A 26,192-nucleotide genomic window follows, 5' to 3' on the forward strand; every position below is an offset into this window, starting at 1 on the left:
AGTCGGCGCAGGGCCGCGCGGGCGGCTGTGCGGCGCTGGCTGCGCCTCTGCGGCCGCCTACGATGGCGCGCCGCAAGACACTCGCTCCGCAAGCGCACAAGCACAGTGAGTATTTTTTTCAAATATCGAAATTGATCATAATACAGTATATGAATACGTCAAAGAGAGACCTTACGTAACGGAGTCTCTACGCGCGCGAGAGCGGGGAATCTCCTTTATTTATTTATTTACGTCGCGAGGATTTCCTCTCGGTCGGTGCGTCACCCGGGAGAGGAAGCTCCGGGCGGGCGAGATGCGCGCGCACGCTTATCGCCCGCCGCGACTGTGCGCGCAAACAGGTGCGAGCCCGAGCGCTCTTGATAACCCCGTCCTAAGGCCGCGCTCAAACGACTTGCGTTCGAACTTTCAGTTTCTCGATTATAAGGATTTACATACATTTATCTGAGATCAACTAAATTCCTAGGTATACTATGTTTGCTGATTTAAATCAACTAATAATTAACATAAAATATATCACTCATGGAATACGGTAGAGAAGGGTTATTTTTAAAATATTGTTAGAAGCCGAAATGTTCTTTCATACGCCTCAGTGTTGCTAGCATAACTCCAAATTTGCTTTAGAACATTGGATTATAGAATATCCTGATATACAATTGTACATTTGTGCTATCTTCAGATGAATGCGGAAATGTTTAATCAGAATGTTTGTAAATCTATGTTGTCAAATTGTCCGTTAAATTGTATTGTCCGAATAGAAGTACAAAATTCATCGGATAACTTGCTTGCTTGTTATAACAAACATAGTAGTAGTACGTTTAAAACAACCTTGACTCTGAGTATTGTTTGAAAACAATTCGCAGAATTGGCTGACTTTTCCGGACGATTCTCATGGATTCGATTCACTCAATCTCCATACATATTTATTTAGCGCACGCAGAGATCCCCATTTAATATTTTTAAATCTGATACGATTGATGGAGAATATTGTTTTTATTTTTTGCTATCAGAAAATCCAGCAATATTTTTTTTTAATAAAAACATCTTACGGTTTTTTGTACGCTTACTGCCATAATTATTGAAAAACAAATTTATTTTTAAAGAAGTATGGTAATAAAGTTTATTTTAATATATGTATAAATAATAAAAAATAAGATATATAATATTTTTCATGTACATATGTAATTCGTATATTGATACAGACAATTTTATAGCCTAACGTTGTAAAAACATAAAATCATATCTTATAACTATATTTAATAAAAAAATATTCTATATGCAGAGAAAATACATACTTAAAACCAGGGCTGTGGAGTCGTTAAAAAAAAACACGACTCCGACTCCGACTCCGATTCCGATATTTACCAACAACACGACTCCACTCCGACTCCGACTCCGACTTCGACTCCAACTCAAAAAAGTTTAATTTTATCAGGTATTTTTGGTGTTTTTCTACACGTTTAATATTCATACGCTATACACATTCATTATTACGCAATTAAAAATTCATAAATTTCATAATTTAAAAAATGCTCGGAGTCGCTCATTTTTCACGACTCCGACTCCGACTCCAACTCCGGCCAAAACACCACGACTCCACGACTCCAACTCCGACTCCGACTCCACAGCCCTGCTTAAAACAATAAATTTAAAATCGAAATCCGATTAGATAGCTTTCAACTTTCAATCTTTGTCTTACTAAAGGCGAATATATTTGCAAATATGTTTTGAAACATTGTGCGAGATCGTAACGCACGAGCGTGTTCCGGACTTTAGCAAGTATAAAAGGATAACGCGTGATGCTCTTCACTACACTGTGAATAATGTCTGAGTTCTAATGAATATATCTATTTACATATTACCGATCCATATTCTAATATTCTATCACAACCCCAATCATTTTAAAGCTTTATTTGGTACGTTGACTACGTGATGAAAAATATAATGTTATCGTTTTATAAAATTGTAATATAATTTTTAAAAGTAATACTTATAGAACGTATTTTTTATAAAAAAATGAAGGAAGGATGTTCCTGATAATTCTGATAATATCATTTAATTATTTGTTTGGTTGGTCTAATTTTAAATCCCAAATTTAAAAGAAAATTCGTTTTTATACGAATTTACTTCCTTATATGGTATATGTAATTGTGCGTCATTTTAACATCTTCAATTGGAGAAAAATTTAACTTTTCATGCCAATTTACGTCAAGTGGTTGCGCGAATTTCCGAAGCCCATCTCCACCTCGAATCTAAATCATTTTGTAGATGTAGTGATAAAAATTAGTAAGCGCTCTAATGTATTTTTAAAACAACATTTTCGTGTGAAGAAAATAGTAATATCAATAACATTATATTAGACATGTCTGTTACATTTATTTGCAGTTTAAAATAGTTGATCTGAAATGTATAGTAATATAGAGGGATGGGTATACTTTTTTTTTGTGTGTATTATAAGCACTGCATACACAATTATGCATGTTTCTCAAACATATATAGTTAATCTTCCTCTTACGGTGCAAAAAAATCCTCGCGCTCCGGTGATGTACTCTCAGTGTACATGTCAAAATGTGTTAAAATTAAAGAAACTAATTTTTTTCTTATAAAAAATTCCATTATAAAATACCTAATTAGTATACTCAATAAATAAAGATAACATTTCTGTAAAAGTAGTTGCTTTTCTACTTTTCTTGAGTATATTGGTGAATTCCGTTTAAACCCAGACTTCAGTATCTATCATTTCTTTATTATACTACACTTCTTCGTTTACTTCGTATATATTCGTCAAATTCATTCCAAGCTTGATATTATATAGGAGTAAATGCCAAATAATTATTATTCAAAATCAAGTTGAAAACGTCAAAAATATGCTTTATGTTACAAAATATCCGTATATCAATATTTTGTTTTATTTAATTAATACCAGATTTCTGTAAAAATAAAATTTTTGTCACTCCCAATAATTTCATTTATATTGTAATTATCTAATTTAATATGTGAGTTTATTACTGAAAAATTACTAAATTATAATATTTTAATTGTACATATTATTTTACCCCTAAAATAGTCGCTGATATTACCAGTAACAAAAGCAAATTATTATTTACTTCAGTAGAGTTAACGATTCAAAAATTGCTTTAAATTTATTATGTTTATGTAGTGTGTATTCCGGAATCATAGTGCGAATTCTTCGTATTCGCAAACGTCGCGGTGTGCGAAAATCCGAGTGCATACAGTTCTGTTGCGCAACGCGCGATTATGTCACTATCGCGCACCGTCGATATTTTTGAAATGGCAATAAACAAAAGAAGTATTTGTTTTCGACCGCTCTCGCGTGTAAAAAAGCACTGCGCCGATACAAAGTTCAAGGTAAGATTCGACGCGCGCACCGGGGCCGACGCTTGACGCGCCCTGGCGCGCAGCGAGAGCGAGACGGATAGATGTAGAGATGGGGGCGGGGCGCGGGGAGGCCTTTGGGGAATCCTCGTGGCGCCAGACCGGCAGCCTCTGTCTGCCCCCGCCGGGCTACAGGCGGCTATGGTCTCGCCACACCCGCACTACAAACTGACTGACTCGCTCGCCGCTCGGTTCATTCATGCGGGTGCCGCGCGGCGCCAAAAGCACGCGCGAGCGCAAACATCAGAGGTGATTTCTTAACTTTATCGATTATTTACTTACGCAGCGATACGATCGACTAAGGTCAATAGTGGGCTCTTTCATGGTTTGTTTATAATAATTTAAAAAAGTAAAGGCTATGAATCCAATTCGATAGAAATGTGTAAACTCCCAACTATAGTTGAAATAGTAAATATTTTAGGCTCTGTCGGATATATACGTTAAAACATATAAGAGGAAATGAAAAATATTTTTCAATAAAAATAAAGTTTACTTACTAAGAATAAAATCAGTATTGGTGAATAAATTTTCGAACGTCTTCACGCATGCACCACTTTGCCTTTCAAAATAAAATAAGTAACAAAACTTCTCATGCTGAATTTCGAACACGAAACGGCTGCATAGATTTTTAAAAATATAAACACTAGTTTATATTATTAAAGAAAGGACTCTTTGCCTACAAGTTGTGCTTGCTCTATTTATTTTAAGAGTACCTAGCAATTATGTAACTATTGTAGAATTGTCCTCTTTAATTATGTTATATATTTCAGATATGTAATTTAAAAATAATATTTACTTACCGATAATATAATATAACCCGGTTTGATCAACAAATCAAGAATAATAAAAAGTGTCTTCACGTCTGCAACAAGCGTTAAACACAAATTCTTTGTGTTTGCAACATTCAGGCAGAAATAGTCCGTTTCATTCTCAGCTTTCGCAGTACTAATCAAAGGCGTAAATAATATACGAGGACAATTTAAATGAGGAATATATGAAGTAATTATTCCATAAAATGAATTATTTGTGTATTATTGCTGGTTAGATTAGGTTCGAGCGAACATTGGTCAGAACAGTGAACACCCCATGAACACTGTCTGTAACAAATCCCACAAACAATTTGTTTTATGGTACAAAAGTATTTATTTAAATGCACATATCCCTTAAAATAATTCCCCGTTATATCATGTTGAAATACTGCTATTTTTAAAACAAAGCGCTTTTCGTTTTCAAATAATCAAGAATAATAAAAAATACTGCTTTCATATTTTACGTATTTAATCCATGAACATGTTTTTTCTTACTACATTATCCTTAACATAATATTTAATTTTAACCATTACATAAAAAAAATCAATCAAATCTAAAATTACTCATTCAATAATAAGACGTCATGTCCGACACATTTGGTGTTGTATCCCACTAAGGAAGTGACCAATGGCACATATGGATTTCAAATTATGCAACAAACTCGAATTTCTTTCCTCTTATATGTTTTAACATATATACTTCGTTGTAACGCATTACGCTCATGTTACAAATAAAGATTTGAAAATCATAAAATAATATAATACGAGTGAAACAAGAATTAAATTTTTTTTTACAAAACTCGATAAAGTGCACTAACATTTTGGGAGAATGATACATAAATTAGTTCTAAAGACACTCAGAAAAATTTAAATTATTCAAATAAAATATTTTTAATAAAAGGCAATAGTTGTACAAACTTTCGAGAGATTTATTGGAACTATATAGGAAGGAAGAAAAAACCATATCGCAAATTACGCAATTAACTAATGATAATAATGAGAATAGAAGAAGCCTTATATAATGATGTGTTAATTTTATTTTTAACTAAATACTTATAAATGTGTTTGAGGACAAAGGTGTAACATGAAGATAAAATAGGGTAAATATATATAAATATGTAATAAATATTTTTTCTATTAACCTGCTAGTAGGTTTAGTAAATAAAAGCGTAGCCGTATATGGTTTAAAATATGGGTTTTACAAAAATGATTCAGAACACAGATCATAAATAAGTTTTTTTTAAATCCACTCCATCAAACATATGACAAAAATTAATTTTAAAAAAACAATCCTCAATTGTCAAATTTCTGTATCTTGTTGATTAGTTCCAATCGAAGATTAATTGAAAGATATTCAATTTTTTAAATACTAAACCTCTTCTGTTATTGCATAAAGATGCTGTGTTTACATCCACATACATTTTTGACAGTAAATGCACAAAGGCTACCGTAATTTGTGACTCAATCTAAACTGATTTTACCGTAGTATAAGTTTAACATTTGAGCTTTGTTTTGCCTTGTAGTTTTAAGTTGAATTTATTGAGAAATCTGCAGCAACAGTTAATTTCCAAAGCTGAGAGTTTTAATGATTTTTTTATATTAGATAAAATATTCACGGAACTGTAGATATTATATTAAGTTTAGGAACTGATGAATTAATAAATTAGTCTTGTTAATAACTTTCATTTTCACGAACCTCGCATTTATTATAAATAAGGCTTTCCATGTTTTATGCATATTTTTACAAATATCAGTGGTGACGTAATTTAGCTAATTATGAAGTTTTCTCAAATTCATTGAAAAATTTTTTTTAACATTTTCTCAACTGTGGTTTTTCACACATATTGTTAATATTCGATTTGGAGGATTATTTAGCCACACAGTGAGAAATTCTATGAATATTAACTTGTTTCAGCTTTTTTATAGAATACTTTTTAAACTTGACGTTTAATTTCGCCACTCTATAAAATAAATGAAATCTGATTTTAGCCATTTTTGTTTGATATTTTTTTAGTAAGCTGAATTTTTAATATTGTTACATAATAAAATTATAAGTTCAGCTGAAGTGGAAAATACAAAAAAGGGTGGAGTATGAGATTTATGTTCTAAAAATTTTATATAAATTTAATGTACGTGCCTGTGTTTAACCGAACAAAAATTGTCATTAGAAATCAGTTTTATAATAACAATTGGAAATCAATTTTATATAGTTAATTATTTATGACTAAACAAATTAAATCAAAACATACATATAAAATATAAACAGAATATAAAAAAGACATAGTATATCACAGTTATATAATAAATAGCAATAATCCATTTTTTTTAAGTATACAAATTAGTTGATATGATTTCAAAAAAAGTGGTTTTTGATTTTTAGAAACATACGTGTATGTATCATAGATAGTATTTTTATTTACAAATACGCTTTAGTGGAAAATTTTGTGTTTTTTTTTTTGCTGTAAGTTATATTATAATTATCACTACATTTGTGAAAATAAATCCAAGAAAATCAACACTTGTTACGCTCCTTGGTAGCTTTTGACGTTGAAAAAAGAATACTAAAAATGCTTAGTTTTTGAATAAAAAAAAGTATATATAAATAACTTTTCTACACGGCTTCACTCGGGTTTTGTTCCCAGCAACACGTGTTTTTTTTATTGTATTTTTTAAATCTACCAGCACGTGTTTAGTAATTTGAATTTGTCGTTGGAATATAATATTACACTAAGCGATAATCCTTGTGACTTATTTATTATAATGGCGAAGGCAATGTGAATTTCGGGACCGAAGCCGCATTGAATAGCTAGAAATCAGTGGGATTCTGGAAATTCAACTTTACTATACATTCTCACCTTTAAATCTGCCAATAAGAATCTAAATAATTTAGCAGCATCATGTATGGTAGCTTTTAGTGAGAGAGTATTGATTTATTTATTTGCCCATAGAATTATATATGCATGTAAATGCTAAATGCATACTGGAGGTGACGAATCATTTTTACATATAATGACTTCTGTTGTTCAATTTTCATGTCGATTCTAGTATGTATACACTTCTTGTATATCTATTGTTTATTTTTAAAGAATTAAATAATTTTATTTAAGATTTAATATCGTGGATATCGGAAATTATCATTGGAGTGCATAATGTCATTCAAAGAATACATATGTTTTTGTTTACGTCCATTCAAACAAATCCATCGATCGTCCTACTTTTCATTCATTTACTCAATTGCCGTTTGTCAATGAATGCTCCTGTTATTGTTTTTAAAATGCGCAATAACTCTTCATCGAATTCGACCGATTCAACCGATTCAACCTGGTCTGTTTGTTTTCGAGTTTTCGACTCGCGAAAACACCAATGATTACGTGTGTGAGTGTGATTCAGCGCGACCGTGATGCGGATTAGTTTTTGCGGTAGTCGGTTTTAGAATTTCGGCGTCTTTTTTTTAGCGTTCGTTTGGCTAACGCGCAAATTATGCGCGAGCTGAAAAATGCGAATACACTACCGCGTGACATTTTCGAACCGCGTCAAACTGGTTCGCCAGCAGTTTCGCATTATGTGTACACATTTGCAATGCCTCTATCGTTTCGTAGTTTCATGCGATTGGCGCGCGAAAAGTCGGTGAATCATGATGGTTCAATAGTGCGATAACGTTTTTTATCCTTATCGTGATCGATTTGAAAATATTTATATTTACAAGATTAGAAAATGTTCTTAACGCTTAATCGAATTCGTCTACTATGTGTAGTTAATTCATTTCGGATTGACCTAATGGATTAAACTACTATTTATATAACACATTTGCGTTAAATATGCTCATCTCTTAAACTTAAAAGGAAAGGAAGTCAAATTTAATAAGAATGATTTCACAGTGACAATTTAAATGAGCACTAAATATTTATTTTTTCTATAAAACGAACAGATTGACTGCGAGCCAGCAGTGAACACCCCATGAATAACTCAATGCAACGAATCCTTTTCCGAACAAAAAAATCTGAAAATTTACCTTATATAAATGCACAAACAATTCGTTTTATGGATCAAAGAATTTATTTAAATGCACATGTAATCATATAAAAATATAATAATATATTCACTAATACAGTCAAACGTCAGTTTATATAAGACTCTTGGTCGATTGTACGGCTTTTTTAGTTTCTGTGACGAACGCATCAATGCGAGATAACCGGAAACAATCGTTCGAGAACGGACATGTACAGAATAATCGCGATGCTAAATGCATTTACTAGTTTTTGATTTCATGTTCATTTAGATATTATATAAATGCAATATCTAAATGAACATGAACATCACTGTACTTAAAGATAATGAAATGACATTTAGTTACGAAAAATATCACCGGAACGCTTTTATCTACTTTTCTCAAGGCATACAATAAGCAAAACAATTTCTGCCCAATTCATACATTCGGTAGATAATTTGCCTAATTCATTCATGATTAAATTTTTGCCCATTCCACGCAATTCAGTGTAACGTGTATAAATAAATAACAGTTGTCAACTGTTTTTTTATTTTTTGTTAAAACCGAAACAGAATGTTCGGTCGATCTCCATTATATATTAGGTATATAAATGCTTCAGAAAGTAATTAAAAACATACATTAGGACTGTTATAATATTTGTGGTTTAACACATTTTTACATGTACACTCAGTGTACAACACAGGAGCGAGCGGATTTTTTGCATCCTTAAGGAAAGGTTAGGAACAGTAAGACAAAAACTTTAGCTCTTTAAGTTATATGGTAAACATCTTGTCTTAAATGTGTTTTTACATTAAAATGAGAAAACACGTCATTATATTTCATGCATTTATAAAATAATAAGGATTTGTTTAGATTAAATATCGTTTTACTGATATTTTTTATATACATATATATGTAATCATATTGTAAGTTTTGATTGAAACTATTGAGATAGATGCAACTCGGATCAATTAATTTCATGTTAGAGGCCTATCGGTCTAATGCAAACTACTTTATCACCGGAGAATCTTTTCTTTATCTATAACGTGTGCGACTTATTTTTTTTTGCAAAAACACTAGTAATAAAACTGCGCTTTTTTAAGATATTGTGTATGAAATGACTAGTTTTCTAAAAAAATATTTGTTATCTTGATATTTATTTCTTTAAATTAAATTAAGACCATCGTGATCTAATAGATTGCCCCAATGCATCACGATGCATTGTATTATTACATACATAATAAGAAAGAATAAATCATAAAATATTAAAATTTAATGATACGAACCGGACCAGCTCCCCGCACTAAAAACAAAAAGACCACATCGTTTTTTGTTTTGTTTTAAGACCATAAACTGCTGCGGGAGCTTAAAAAAGTAATTTCGGAAATTTTTATTCGTTTAGGATTGCTGTGGAAGCTAAAAAAGGTCACCTCAGACATTTTTGTTTGAAGGGGACAAAGAAAGACATAATTTTTGAAGAGGACGTTTGGTCACCTTATTGTAGCTAACATTGAATAGATATACATAGGCTTACCATACGTCCCGATTTCACAAAATTTCTGAAATTACTTTTTTTTAACATCCTGCCATCCAGTTTCCACATCTCAAAATCCTAAAATAAAACTTTCCGTGACGACCTATTTTTTAGCTCTCATTAGCATTCAAACCTAGCACATCTCAGCATCCCAAAAAGTAAAAATTTCTGAAATAACTTTTTTTTGAGCTGACCCGGTTTAAAATTTCATAAATATGGTAAGCCTAGATACACATATCACATGGTGTATGTATATTCGTTAGTTCATTTTGTATAATATTGGCGAAATAAACGGATCAGGGCAAGTTATGACTCGGTAACCATTAATGCTATATAAAGTAAATAAACAAAAATATCACTAGTGAATCCGTCAACATGTTGACGGATAGTAAACGAACTGTACAATCCTCCGCTGAGTTAATTTTTTTACAATCTGCTTAATTTTTCTGTAATTAAAAAATTTGAAGCTCCTAACATATTTTTAAACATGCATCAACCTAAATGATGTAATTATGGCAACAATTTTAGTTGTTCTGAAAGTGAAAATACCTTTTAAATTTAAAATTTTGTAATTTTCTGTACGACTTGCTTTCGCAATGACCATAAATGTACCTCAAATACAATCTATTACAGTTTCTGGTATAAATTTGGAATCACCCTGTTCTTCCCATGATCAACATGCGAATTTCCTAATTTTATTTTTTACCATCGACAACCAAAACTGTTACGGATATACAATAATAAAAAATATCATTAATTATGACGCGCTCAGAAACGAACTTCTGCATAGTGATCAAAACGCCGAAATGACATTTATAATGTTATACATAGAAGAGAATGCTTTGCTCTGGGAGCATTACTATATAACTTTCGTACCCAACTGTCAGTCAGACAACTAGTAATGTGGATCTTCACCCGAGTCGCAGCTAGCTCGTAAAAATAACAAATTGTCTTATGTCGTGTCGTTTAATTAACCTGGAAGCGGAGTTTAATTAGAATACATCAAACCCTCCGCAATAAATTTTGATCCTGGGGTTGAAAAGAAGCGCCGAGTTTAATTTTAAGATTTCAGATCCTCTTTGAAATATTCACAACAACAGAATTCATTAACGACGCGTAAAATAACATTTTTTTAAATTATTATAATCTTCGTTACCAATTTTTTATTTAATTCATTTGTTTTATAAACATATGTAAATCGAAGAAAAATACTGTAAAACTAGGCTGTACTAATCATGTACTTGAATTGACGTCGAATTAAAATATATATATATTAATTAAAAATAAATTTATTCACCGCGAAGACACTTTGCGGTCAGCGTGTATTGTGTACGCCGGCGCGCGGAACGCACCTCACCTCGACGGCGACGTAACGAGCGGAACGCACGGGGATAGCCCGAAATAAAACGCTCGTCCTAGCCGTCGTACGAGCGGTCGGTAGGTCTCCTGCACTGCGAGCCATAATATTCACGCACGCACACACGCGCACGATAGATGAGCTACATACGCCGCGACGCGACCTCCGCGCGATGCGACACTTCGTCGTTTCGTCGTCGACCGCACCCGGAAGAGCCTTCTTTGTCCGCTTTGTCGTTTTTTTCGAGCCTCCGCCGTTTCTCTCGCACCTGTTGAGTTTTCGTCTGCTCGGACCTGTTGCCGGATAGTTTGAGTCTCGGCGCCGAACTTTCGTCTCGGCGTCCGGCCTTGGACCCGCGGCGAAATTATTGTCCGCCTTCGCCGTTTTTTTGTTTGCAACCATCGCCTATGACACGCGCTCGATTGTCGCCCGGGTATGCTAATTGCCCATTTGCGTAATTCGCGCAAGAAAACTCCGTCTCTGTGCATTCTGTAGCTGAATTACAGGCGCGGCTCTAGATACTTCATTGCGAAAAAGCTGCGTAGAGATATTTTTTCGATAGATACCTCATTGCCGATAATAATTGAGCTTGCTATATTTCTTTTACGAGTATAATCTTGAAATATTATCAATACTGTACCTAGATGTATGTTTAGTACATATAAAATGCGGTGTGAAAGTAGAAAAAATGTTTTGTCGTAACGTAAAATAAAGTATACCTACTTACCAAGAATAGATTCAGCTTTGATGATCAAATCGAAGATAATTAATCGAGCGTCTTCGCGTTTTGAATGAAAAATACGAAAATTTGTCATAAACTTAAAAAAAAATTAAACAAACATTATGTATGTACAATTGTACATACATATGTTTTGAAATAATCATTAAATTTATTTGTTTCACGCTGAAGCGTTCTTCCATATTGTAATATTCGAGCAGAAATGGTCCGTTCCATTCTCAACTTTCGCAGCATTTCACGCAAAAATGGTAAAAACGGAATATATGCTATTTTAATTGCAAAAGGGATTAAATAATTGTTTAACAACATTATATTTCAGTCACTAATGAAACACTTGAGATAAATAAAATCCTATTTTCAAATGAGTAGTTTTTTATGGATTGAACCATTTTGACCAAAAGTTACAAAATCTTAAATATTCGTCTATGTAGTGCGCAAATTTACGCAGCAAAAGTTTAGGGTCCGGTATTCGCACACTCGCTAGCTTCGGTACCTCACTGTCGTGAGGTACCGAAGCTAGTGTCGTCAATATGGATTTTAAAAACACACCTATATCGAATTTACTCAAAAATAATTCAAGATTCAAGAGACGATACCAGTACGTTCATTTTACTTTTTTAGTATGAAGCTCGCCAGCAATTACATAGCTTAGAGGCCAGTTTTGCAGCAGTGCCTCCTTGGAAGCTATACAGCTGCACCGCTCCACATTTGCAGCTGACTATCAGCAAAACTCCATCTGTGCATAGCCTCCCTATTCTGCTGCTGAGAAATTTTAATTTAACATAGCTGTAATGTAAGGCATTGAAAACATGTATTAATGGCACCAATTTAAATCCACGATTGTGTTTATTTACAGAATATCTAGAAATCAATATGTGAGGATCTCACATGCCACTGGAAAGTACAAAGTTATCTCGTCACCGAACCGTTGCTAGAGGCCGCCACAAATAAAAATAAATAAGTCACAAGAACACTCACTTATCGTGACATAAATCAATCAACAAGTATGGAATGATTCGAAATAACTGGCGAAGTCGGGTATGAAAGCTATGCATGTAAATTTATATTAAATCTTCCTCTGTAACCCAAAATACGTAAGCCCAATGCGTTACAACGGGGTAAATCTGTATCAACTGAGTGAATCAATTAGATATAACGAATATCTACAAATATCAATCACCAGATAAATTCAGGGAATCAGTGATATCTATATTAATAATTATAAATTATTATGTGTAATATATAATTTATAACCAATAAGATGTCACTGCAGCTGGGGCCGTTTTTTTTAATAATAGCGCATTTTTCACAAATAAAAATTCGAATGCCGCTGCCGGGGCAGTCTGAAACGTTATGGATGTTCCGTATATATGCATATGCTCTTAATAGTTTTAACCACTTAATCCCCATGAACGAGTACACTCGCCAAAAATATGTGATCCAATTTCCTCATGGACGAGTTAACTCGCTCTTTGATTTACGATATGGACGAAACTTCCCTTGACCGAGTATACTCGCCAACTGAAAATTTATATTAAATTAATTACAGTTTAATTTGATACGTTTGTATCTTTTATATTTTTCATATATTTTGGGTTTTAAGGGGCGTAGCCCTAGGGGTGGTTGAGACTTGTGAGAATCTAAATGAACTTTTTATTAAGTGATATTTACATGTGACAAATAGACGATTACGGTGTGACGTTTCTCGCGATGAAGGTGAAGGTGGCACAGGTGGTGATGCCGGTAGATGATTCTCAGGGTTCTTGTGGCTGCGTGCGGCGAGTGTCAGGTGTGATCTTCAGGTATGTCGGTGTGGTCGATCGACTGCGTCGCTGGCTCTCTGCTGTCTCCGGCCCTCTCTTATCTGGTGCCTCAGCCGTCTCGTACCTCAGACCGTCTGCCCTCCCCTCATTGGAGTCCGGGCTTATATCATTAGGGGTTGCACGCTTGCTGGCCAATCGCGATTGTGCATCGATCTCCTAGCCAATCGCTGCAGTCGCTTCTTGGAACTCGAGAAATCGGATGTTGTATTTTCGAAAGCAAGTTTTTTGCTTGTCCAGACTTTCGAATTCTTCGGAAAGGGTTTGCGATGTGGTGATTTATTGCGTCGTCCGTACCGTTTTGTCACAAAAGGGATTCTCTTAACGACTCGTGTTGTGTGGTAAAAAGAAATCCCTCTTGTGCCATGATATTTGTCTCATTGTTAATGAATGAACGTTTTTGGCCACGGTCATCAACAATGAGACAATTACCCTTTTAAATCTGGACCTATTTGTATGGTCGCCACAGGTTAATAATTTGGTTTTTAAAGTAAGGATATATATATTTTTCAGTTATATTTTCCATTTTCTATAGCTATTTTAATTCGGAAAAAGACCTGTTTTCCACTTCCTATATCTGTTATAATTCGGAAAAGAGTCAGTCGTTATAGTATAACTAACTCGTAATTTGTGAATGATACCGACTTCTTACTGACTTGGACTGAATGTGATTTATCGTTTTTAATTGCTTTATACCGACAGTGAAGAGCTTTTCAGTAGTTTCGCAAATATGAGATTTGTATAGTGGCAAAAATAAATATATCTATGCTATCGTAGTTACATCGACTGAAAAACTATCTGAGGAACATAATATTATAGTATATGGATATGAGTCTATTTAATCCTTAAATTACCTAGCTTTTAGGATTGCATGATATTGAAAATATGTCATTAGTCTTTGAAACAAATACCCTATAGTATATTTAAAATATATTCAATTCATCATTCAATAATGATGTTGAAATCCGGCAATTCTTGTCAAAGTAGCAAAAGCTGATCAGATTTCGGCAATCAAAATGTTATTGCTATCACTATAAATTGGCGGTTGTCGATAAAGCTAACCGATGTCATCTATTTTGTTATTTTACGTGTCATTGATGAATCATATGGTTGAAGGTTATAAGGAGGGTTCGAAATCTTCTAATAAAACTCGACATTTTTATAGATTAACTTCATATGATATAAAATAATTTGTTATATCTACGAGCTAGCTGCTCCTCGAGTGAAGATCGATATTACAGAAATTATATGAATTATGCTCTCATAACAAAATATTCTCCTCTTTTTATAACATTGTAATATAAAGAATACGTCAATTCCTTAAAAATAACTGAAAAGCGTTTGTTGCTGAACATATAGTCGTTGCTAAGCGAGTGACCTTCGAATAAGTCCGTATATTTAACACTACTCTAAACATATACCTATGTTAAATGGTGTTTTATTTAAGCAACAAGTCTCGAAAATGAGTTCAATAAATTGATTTCAATATTGTCATGGCATTTACCCGATCGCATTTCTCGGTTTCCTTGGCGATTTACTAAGCGAACCGCTCGAACGATTCTGCGAAGTAAATCGGAGTACGCAAATAATCCCATCGCCCGAGTGCCTCAAACGGAGGAGAGGGAGAATGAGATGAAAAAGCGACTAATGCCGAGTATTCGCCATAAAGTTACACGGCGCGCGCGCTAACGACCGACAGACGCACACCAACGCAAACAACACAACAGAATCTCTGCTGGCGTTTCTATGAAATCTCAAACGTATACCCGGAGCGCCGTTCAGGTATTTTGATTGTCAATTCTCAGAAGGTTCGGCAGGGGTCGACGCGAGGCCAGGCGACCGGTCGCCTCTTTTCCTACAACACCTGACCGGTTCTAAGCTTTGAAAGCTTCCAGGAATCGGACGTAATCGCGTTTTTTTCACCTGTCCGGATCGATGACGGACGATATTGTGATGGTCGCTGCTACTCACGATGTATTTTATGTCTGTGTATTGTATTTAGTTTCTTGCGATTTGGTAGTCTGGAAATGGTTCAATAAGAAGATGAATTAAAATTTAATTTATTTGATTCTCATAAAAAAACATTCAAACCAATTAAATATCGATTAAATCATTTTTTTACAAACATTTTTGTTATCAACGAATCTATTAAATCACAATATTTATAGTATCATAAAGCTGTCGCATAAATGATAATATTAGCTGCTTATAAAATTTCTAAGAATACGCTAAAAATATAATTACAGAAATTTACTATATACATCACTGAATTAACAAAAAGGATCGTTTCGTAAAAAAAATACGGAGAATCTGGAAAGTAATATTTTTCTGTCCATAAATATATTATATTTTTTTTTTAGAAATTTTATCAAATAAAAATAAGCGGAAGAAAAGGACGAAACTTTTTTTGTATTGTGATGTTGAAATTTTGTTCATCTATGCCCAAAATACTTGAGGTATATTATTTTCTAACTTATATATAAATACTAAAGCGTTCATCTTTAATATTTCTAGAATATCCAATATTTCAATCATACTTCTACAACTAGTAAATCTACTCTCACTTGCACTATACATAATATATGCCATATTTTTATCATAAAAATGAAGCAGTAACTTTTTTTATGACAGGAAGTAAATCAATTCATAGAAATATCTATTCGAAAGTTGATTTAAATTCCGATTCGAAATCGGACTAAATCAAATTACATTTTATTTTGAAATTTTTGCATTATTATTTATTTTTTTATTACATTCATTGCTGACTTCACTGCAATGTATTGTGTGGCACACACCATTCAGTGATAAAATAAAAATTAGAAGCTTTAATGCATAAAAGGTTTTCTTTAATGAAAAATACCCTTTATCTTATCACATATACTTTGTTCGATCCAAGATTTAAGATGTAAACGAAATATGCGATTTACAATTTCTTTGCAGACTGAGTTAGGTAATAGGCCGAGTCTCTATTTAGGTTGTTATTTTATACAATTGTGTGACTGACGACGACTATCCAAAAATAGTGTCATGTTCAATCCGTGAAAAAATCGATCCGGTAGTTGAAGGCGCGAGGGTGCGGTGAGTTCATCTCCGTGCATATTATTAGTGCGAGAGTAACGGGAGATCCCATGACAATGTGTGCTTTCTCGTATGTGCGCACAACATCTACGTGTAGACACGTATCCTTTTATATTTCTCTCACTCGCTCTCGAGATCGTGTCGAAACAGCCGAGCTGCCGTGAACATCTGTCGCACCTTTCTGGTAGTCGAGATAGTAATTATTCGCATGTCTCCTATGTACTCCTAGTACTCACATAATAATACATGTACATATATGAACACCCATGACGGCTATCCGTTTATTATATAGCAAGAAATGTGCGCTATGTTTTATCTTTTATTTTAGGGAATTCCTATTTTAAGGCTTACCGATACTTATAACAGAGCCTGCGTTCACCTGCCTATTTTACGCCAGACAGGTGGCGGCGAGACCTTTCCGCGATACAGGTGCAGCTAAAAATACCTGTTTCGTCCATATCGCGTACTCGTTTTTAGGTACTTCGGCCCTTGGTGTGTATGTAATTTTCACTATTGATTTTTTTATCTCGCATACCTGCGTTCGACTCGACGCCCGCTATCGCCGTGCAAAAATTCGCCGAGAAACGATTAGATAAACTCTCTTTTTGGAGGCGAGAGACCATACGGACGTGATTGTGACTACTCGACTGGTCGAAAATCCGATGACGTCACGCTCCCCGCCGTGACGCGGTGGCATCCGAAGGGATGCGCAGAGGGTGAGATTTCGATTCGGAAAGGGTTGCAAAGGGGTCGACCTGATCCTCTCGCGTCCCCGCCTCTCCTCTTGGGAGCGGTTCGCTCACCATCTCCTCGTTTTCCTTTGTGTTAAATATGTATGGGACTGTTTGCGCGGGAGGCGTTTCTCGTTTACGTCGTTTTTCGACGGAGCCGATTGAGGCTGAAGCTATAATAGTACTGTCTTATGTGCTTATAGTGTAGTTGTATCAAAGTGAATTCAATTTGGTTATACGTACGTATTATAAAAAAATATTTTTTAACAGAGTAACTCAAAAATCACATCTGCTCATTCATATTATGACTGCAAAGTATACTTTTATCGCATATATTCTCTATAAAACATTGTAGGTGTAGTGACGAAATATCCCTCAAGGCCCTAGAGTGCAACTAAGCAAACATTTAAACGGATTACATTCAATATAATACACATTTATATAAGGTGAGGTGTTTTTAAGCTAGCTTCCAAGTGCAAAATTTGATTTGTGTAGGATTGAATAGAGAAAATCCATACATTCAACTGTATCCGGCGTAACATTCGCCCTAATTACACTTTTCATTCATTAATCGTATGATTCATTTAAAACGCTACTGCGTTTGTATTCTATGTAGGTAGTTATATCCTTCGCGCGTGATCTTCGCAATGCCGCACATATCACGGATTATGGGTTCAATTAAACTTTTCCATTGTTATATTAATGATATATTTATTTTATTTAATGTTGCCACCAATGTGTAAACAATTTTAATGTTATGACTTAACAACATTTCAAGAATTCATATATGGAGATTGTGTTTCAGTCTTTAGTGGCTTTCAGTATTGCCATGAATTAACTATTGTTGCAATTTAACAGGGAATTATTTTAGGAGATATGTGCATTTAAATAAATACTTTGTTCCATAAAACAAATTGTTTGTGCATTTATGTAAGGTAAACTTCGGAAAAGGATTCGTTGCAGAGAGAGTTATTCATAAGGTGTTCACTGTTCTGACCAACAGTAATGCATAATATGTAAAACTAAAACAACTATTTTTGTTCCAATCAGCAATTTTAATTCATAAATATTTAAGTTCCATATTTTTCGCTTTGTAACTTGATGGTTTTTGTTATGTGCACTTTAACTATTCAGTTACAATTTTGGCTACGCAGCTCGAAAGTTGTGGATGTTTCACTCAAGAGAATGTGAATTTCGAAAATGCATACATTACTTAGTCAATGTATGCACTGTGAATTTATGAACAATCCAACTACTTATTGTATGCTCTCACTGTTCGGTGTTTGTCAAAGTATTCAAAATATTTAATAGGTATTTTATACCATTTATGTAAGGTAAATCTTGTTGACAATTTATACAATCCTATTCTAACTTATATAATCCAGAGATATTCATGGGGTGTTCACTATTTTGACCAACGCTATTTTTTTATTGGGTCTACGATTAGTCGCTCGCGATTAGATTGGTTGTCAAACACGCTTATCTGTCAAATCTTGTTCGTTGGCAGTGTAACTAGCTCATGTCGTAGAGTTCATACACCCACTAGTTAAATCATACATTATCTAGTGAAAGTATATACGAAATGTAGCATTGTAAGTCTTATCTAAAACTCACAGTATGAAAAACTACTCGTATGAATCAACTGATTTTTAGATACCTATTAGAATTGCTTTCGTTTCGAGGCACAACTATTATTCGTAATGTTTCATCAGCATTTATTCGGCGCTATCTAAGAGTTGTTTTACTGTGTTCGACCATTCAAATTTCCCTTAATTGTTAACTTTTTAAACACTATTTACTAAAAAAATATTATTTATTTTAAATTACATAAATATATCAAAAACTCTAGTTGTCAAAAAATAGAAACTCAAGCCTTTTTTATTATTACGCCAAAGCGGTTATGTGTAAAACGTCTCGTCTGGGCGTTCATACGTATAACACAAATTATTGAGTTAGGTTCAGTCAGACAGCTCGCGAGCTCTGGCAGTCCGCCAATTGGCGATCCCTGCTTTAGGGTATCCCATCCGACCATAGCGATATTTATCATTGTGTTGTGTGGCTCGATATACTGCTCGGAAAGAGGTCTTTGACGTCTTTTCCCACCGTCGAGAATCAAAATTCTCGATTGTTGCTCGCTCATTACGTATGCAATCTTCGTTGAATAACAAGAACTAAGGTCATGATCTTTTTTGATACCAATAACGTATAGTGGCATTCGCGTTTGATTCACTTAATGAAATGTAAAGCTAACTGTTTCACAGACAATTACAACGTAACAATGGAACATGCTCGTTTGTGTTTTATTACTTCTCGCGTACGTAGTAAAGAGAGGTGTTTTTCCTTCACTGTATCTATTTACATATCATGTCGAAATAATACCGCGTCGTTATACTTTTCCGTGAATTTACGTTGCGAGGAATATATGTGGGATTTCTTCAAATAAGCTTATTGCGTGTACACGTACATTGACAAGCGCATCTCTCGATAGCAATTCTCAGAACATTTACCTCTTCCTTACAATAAGTAAACCGAATTTTGACCAATAGGAGGGCGCAAAAAACAATTATCTCTTCTCAGAAGTCAAAAATCCACGTCAAAAGCAATAAAATCGTGCCGGTTTCGTCGCAGTTTTTTGTTTTTGCGAATATTAATTAACGGGCAACTAAACGCATAGGTCTAGTCATCGTCTATCAATGTCAATATATTGAGTGGTGGGAGCATGGGAGATCATGCGTTTCGCGTGGAGTTGATGCAAAGTTATTTCTTATCATATAAGCTTTTGTAATACTCTTATCTCTCAAACCTTTTTATTTTAAATTTGTTCAATGAAGTTACTAGGTGATTCCCAAACTGCTCGTCATTGTGACATTGGCTCATTTTGTTCCTCGCTGCCTCATTTACATCTGATTCGTTCATTGTGCTCGAAACCGCATAATATATAATGAACGTTTTCAATTGGTCGGCCGTGTCGCGTGTAGTACGTATCTTGCGGCGTTTCCACTTTATCTATTTCGGGACGAGCACCGAGATGGTGGTGATGTGATGAATAATTGTGACGATTCGAGTTTTGCGCAACGCGAAAACTGGCACATTTCCTACATGCATATAATGAACGATAGCAGCCTCGCAGTCGCCTCTGCCGTCCAAAGTCGGTCGTCACGCGCACCTGCGGTACTGTTATGCGTGCGGCCGAAAAGGAGTTTTTGGAGGCCGAATCGGCCGCACGCCCCGCGGCTTCCCCGACCGACCGGCGGTGACGCAGTGCTGTTCCACGAATACGCACACACACAGGCAGACAACTGGGCAGAAAGAACGATGTCGCGAGATAAACCAGAATAACAATCGCAGCAGCCGCGGGCTTCCTTGCTCCACTTTGCCCATTGGCTAGGCGAAAATCGCGTCCTTGGCGTGCTCGAGAGTTTTTCTGCACGACTGGCCGACGAGAGGGGATTCCTGGCGTTCTCGGCGACGTCGATGGCCTACCCCTCTCGCTTTGGATGGCAATGGCATGAGTGCTCGCTCCCAGATTGAATCATGTTTGGAAACCATTTTTATGCATGACTTGCATGATCGCTGAAAGGGGATTCCTGACTTTATCGATGACTTCCGGTTTATACCAGAGGATAAATACCGCTGGGTTTGAATGATTATACAGTTTTATATGGAAAAAGAAGCGTGATTAAAAAAAACCTAGTACAATACAGGGATGCCATTTGCCAACCCTTGAATTTGGCCAAAAAAATGTATATCATTTAATAAAATACTATGAATCTTAATGAAATCGAAATATTAAAAAAAAGACCACTGACTGTCCAACTTTTGCCCACCCTTGGAAAAAGCTGAAATGACGTCCCTGGTACAACATGATTCTTGGCACAAAGATAATTCGATTTATATGTAGAATAATGGGTTGAATTCGAATGTGTCATCAGTTTTTTCGAACCAGCTGTAGACTTTCTCGTCATCGACTAATCGCTAGCCGACTTTGTAGACCTTCAGCCGGGGGAAGATATGGAAGTAACTTGAAGTAATGTCCGGGGAGTATGGAGGGTGGCCAAAAACTTTATATTTTAAATTAAAGACTAGCTGTATTGTCTCTTGAGCGGAATATAGATGAGTGTTATCGTGAATCAGCAACACTATTTTTATCAAAAGACCAGGACGCTTCCGCTTAATGCGGCTCAATGTTTTGTTAATTTTGTTTCTATCATTTTCAAGGTAGCAAATTGTATGTTATTCTAAAAACACGGGCGCCAAAGGCGAATCATTTGGATACCTATGCTTTTTCTGTCCATGATTGATATTTTCTGCATTCTCGCATTAAATGAATGATGTCACAGGTTTTTCGTGAAATTTTAATCACCCCACCCTGCTAAACATGTGACATCATTTATGGAAATCACCCAACAACTAACCGTCCATGACAAAAAGTCTAGCCGACACGCGACAATTGGTCCATATGCAATTTATTTGGTTCAGCGACATAACGTCCACAATTTTTTAATAAATCGATGAAAGGATTTTTGAAATTTACGTAGTTTGAATTTTTTTTAATAAATCGAGGGGTGACGGAAATTTGCATATTACCCTCTGGAAGATTACTAAACTAACTATATTCATCTTTTCTTAGGTTAGGATTGCGTTTGACTCCAAATGGACGTTTCGCAACTGTGAAATAAGGTTTCATAGATATTTTAGAACAGCATATAATTTCCGTTAAAAATGTATTCGGATATGATTTCACTGAAACAGTTAGTGAAATTATATTTATATCAGTGGCGTAGCTGGGGTTTGTGCTGTCCGGGGCGATCCTTAACATTGCCCCATCCCATACAATTATCTAATACAAAATCTGTAACTTAAAGCATGTCTTTAATATGCTAACACTTTCCGAGGCAGGCGGCCCCTTTTGACCACCCCTCCCCCTCTACGCAACATATCAATTACATATATATAAAAAAATTGCAAAACAATTTTCAAGTTTAATGAAACATGTTAATATTTATCATGCATTTCATTATTTTAACAAACAATGGGGAATATTTGGTGTAACTAGCCAAATTTTCGGGCTTGCCAAAAATATTTTTATTTATAGAAGCGGCATTTTATGACCGGCCGGGTCATAAAATCAGCATTTGTTTAGCTGTTGTTCATTGTTTTCACATATTCAACTTGGCTCTTAGCTATTCGTACGAACGGTCCTTCCGTCGCGAAAATGCCGCCCCCATGCAAGTGCCGCCCGGGGCGGTCCACACATTCACTGTAACATACATATATATTGAATTTATTTGAAGTTTGAATTACGTATTCTTAGAGTAGGAAAAGTGAATATATTAAATTGTTCATTTCAAATCATTTCTTGCATGACATGTGATCCTAATCTTAGGCATCTTTGTTTCACATACATTTTAGAATACAATAATATTAAATTTTATAATAATCCATCATAAAACTTCGCGCTTATTAGTCCAGATAAACTATACATTGAGGGGGGGGGGGTAATTAAAATATGAATATCTGCGTTCAAAAATTATATATACAAGTCTAAATTTTTTGCAGATTTTAAAAACAAGATAAAAAAGGTCATCTCATACATTTTTTAATTTATACCCAATGCCTGAGTAAACAAACAAAAATGTCTAAGGTGCCCTTTTTTTAGCTCATTTAAAAAAAATAATTTATAAGCATGAATTGGTTCGCGGGCCGCCAGTTGGACAGCGCTGATGGGCACAGATGAACAATGTCAAAAAAAGATTCGTCCTCGTCTCCCGCTTTTAACCGGCAAGCGTCGCAAAGCGAATATCCTCCTCTCAAGCATACACCAATTATTAAGTAAACCCAGTTTTTAATGTAATACATATATGACTTTTATTCTAAAACAATATAGATTTTCAGTATATAATTTTTGATATACCTGTTCTATTACTTAATCACTGATTTATTTTTGGTTAGTATGTACTCCATGTTTTCAATTGAACGCATTTTTAAGATAGTTCACTAATGTTGTGACATCAATTGATGTACTATATAATTATATATTATATACACTATATGTATCTATATGATTATGATCAAATATCGTAAGGCAGAGATATGACTTATCTTTTTTTGATATTTTATTTTCCTGTGTGCAATGTCAAAATATCTCATCTTTTTGTCATTGACTTTTTCACTTGACACATAAATGATACTAATTTTTTTTCATCGTTTATCATACAAAAAACGTCAATTTTTCACCCAAACGTGCCGTACTTTGCTTTATTCTATGCGCTGAAGATTCTGATCCTATCGTCTTTCATCTTTATTCATCCATAAATGGAACGATCGATGGTGCTTTCTAAAGGTAAAGTTTCTAATTCGTCGAAATTACTTCCTTTTGAAATTCTTTCGACCGTTTCATTTACAAATATCGCCGCTTCTTTATTTAATATCTTGCTGGATCACGATACAATCAAGTTGGTATTTTCTTGAAAATTATTAGAACGATTTACGTGTTCATATTATTCACTTATTGCGGTGTTACGCCGTAATGAGTCGATTACGTCATGTGTTCAATTAGGTGTCCTTGGCTGAACGATAGTCTTCCAACAGGGTGTGTGCTTGCCTATAATAGTTGCGATGCGAAAGTATTATTGGTCGTTTCTCTTCCGATTTCATTATGCATAGTAGACCGGAACGCCTGCAAAATCCTGTATATAAGGTGGATCAAAAGTTACATTCTGATTTAATATATTATTAATCGCAATTCTATTTATTCTCATCGGTGCATTTCATCGGTGAGTGATTTTACTTGGTTCATATTTTTTTCTACATTTATATAAAATTTAATACTTCAATATATTATACAATCACTGATTTTAAAGGAGCGGCAATTCTAACCTTTAATATATTAAGATTCCCAGTTATGTAGTATATAATTGTATGCAAAACTTGCAACGTCACACGATGCAAACAAACCGGAACGTTTCAGAATATTCAAATCAGAGTGACACGATTCGAAACGTACAATTCCATTGCATATATTTCACCTACAGTTGTAGTTAAACGCCTCTCGGTCTTCTAATAGATTTGGAGCTAAATTCGAAGATTCCGTTCTTTTTTTTTTTGGATCGATTCCGATCGAAACATTCTCCTCGGATTATTCGAGGTCAGTTTTGGACATGTTCAAGGTTTGAGCTGGTATATATTTATATATGTATATACTTATACCTGTGCATGTATTGTGCCGTATGAATTACTCATTTACGACTCGTTTGCTGTGTTCGATGCGTGTGTTCATATACCTACGTTGAGACCATGCATATTCATAACTTGTTCGGGTACAAAGATCCTTCGCGATTTCATTTCGGTATACACTCAAACAACCAGTCTATGCTTTGGGCAATTCCGCAGAAAATGGTATTATATGACTAAAATGACGGCGAAAGGTCGACGCACGCCAATATTTACCTGTTGATCGAATAACTTCGCATGCTATCCTTATGACTGACTGGTCTAATGTGATGGCACCTCAATTTGAGTCAGTCGCAGTATCCAAATTATCCCATCGTTCCAGCACTAGATTCTCAGAGTAAACATACAACAAAAAGTATCAATGAAAGCAATATTCGATAGGTGCTACTGTCTCCTCAGGTATTAGAAATTCCATTCAAGATAAGCTGATAAGCTTGGAGTTAAAAAACTCTTGTGACTAAATGGAAAAGTGCCATTAATATATTTAGATAACGCGAAATGACTATGAAAAAACGTGTTTAAAACTCATTAACTCTAATTTAAATGTTTTTCAAAATTAGAACACGTTGATTGTAATGATATTAGCAATCTAGTTAATACACGCTTGAATCCTTAGGTGTAGAACCAATCCAAATAATATGATCCACATTTCAATGTGAATTTGATCTGAATATTTCATATTATTTTATTAAATAAATAGGCATGGTTCACATTGATCATAAACGTGTCGAACTTTAGATTCTGGACGTTGACGTGAAGAGGGAAGCGGCTGCTTCTCTTGATTTCTAGTTTGTGCGAACTCAGTAAATCTAAGTTGAAGAGCTCTGATTGATGTCATATATCAAGGAACCATTCCTTGAGCGGAAGTTGACGATCGAGTTTTTGACCTTTACTTTTTTCTTTAAGTATTTTTTTAATAGTCGCAATTTTGAAACAAGATCAGACTGGATATTTATAATATATATTTTTATAATAAGTTTTATGTCGATATAATTCAAATAACGGCAGTTATAGCTAAATTCAATATAAATTACAAAAAAAAAGTAAAAATGCTACCTATTTAAAATTTTTTTTCAACTATGCTACGTTTTTTACTTGTGTCAGTAACTATAATATTTCTATCGTGCCATATGTGGCACTCGGCATTAAGAACAAAAAATACAAATTAATTAAAAAATGAAAACATGAACTTTATAATACACCTCTGTGCAGTATCCATTAGTTTTTTTAATACACATGTTGAATCATCGTTAGTAGTAAAAAATATTTTTAATTAAATCAGATGGATTTTCGAGAAATGTTATTTCTGTTGGCAATGTTTCTAATCCCAACAATGCTATCAGTACCCACTAATTCTTTTTACACACATGTTGAATCATCGTCAGTAATAAAACAATATTTTAAATTAAATCAGATGGATTTTCAAGACATGTTATTTCTGTTGACAATGTTTCTGAGCCAAACAATCTTATCTATTTCATCTTATTCTCTTCTTTATTTCAATTCTTTC

At 34.5% G+C, this 26,192-nt stretch overlaps 1 protein-coding gene and 1 long non-coding RNA gene across 4 annotated transcripts in view; both read left to right on the top strand.

Moving 5' to 3' along the window:
- Positions 1 to 26,192, top strand: part of shn (zinc finger protein schnurri) — a 66,292-nt gene continuing 40,100 nt past the window's right edge. Inside the window, exon 1 of one of the 3 annotated variants that reach the window (XM_088186750.1) lies at positions 1 to 105. In XM_088186750.1, the coding sequence (XP_088042876.1) occupies positions 63 to 105 (43 nt within the window). In that variant the 5' untranslated portion in view covers positions 1 to 62. Of the gene's footprint in view, positions 106 to 3,563; positions 3,643 to 12,719; positions 12,859 to 26,192 lie in introns of those variants that run through there. The other 2 variants (XM_088186753.1, XM_088186752.1) reach the window with 2 other exon arrangements.
- On the top strand, positions 12,442 to 12,911 carry LOC148235277 (uncharacterized). Its single transcript, XR_015809715.1, has 2 exons — positions 12,442 to 12,613; positions 12,677 to 12,911. It is a non-coding gene; the product is annotated as an uncharacterized LOC148235277 (long non-coding RNA).

This window comes from Plectrocnemia conspersa, unplaced genomic scaffold (assembly GCF_051122295.1).
Source record: "Plectrocnemia conspersa isolate PC_06_02 unplaced genomic scaffold, ASM5112229v1 ptg000005l, whole genome shotgun sequence".
Lineage (NCBI taxonomy): Eukaryota > Metazoa > Arthropoda > Insecta > Trichoptera > Polycentropodidae > Plectrocnemia > Plectrocnemia conspersa.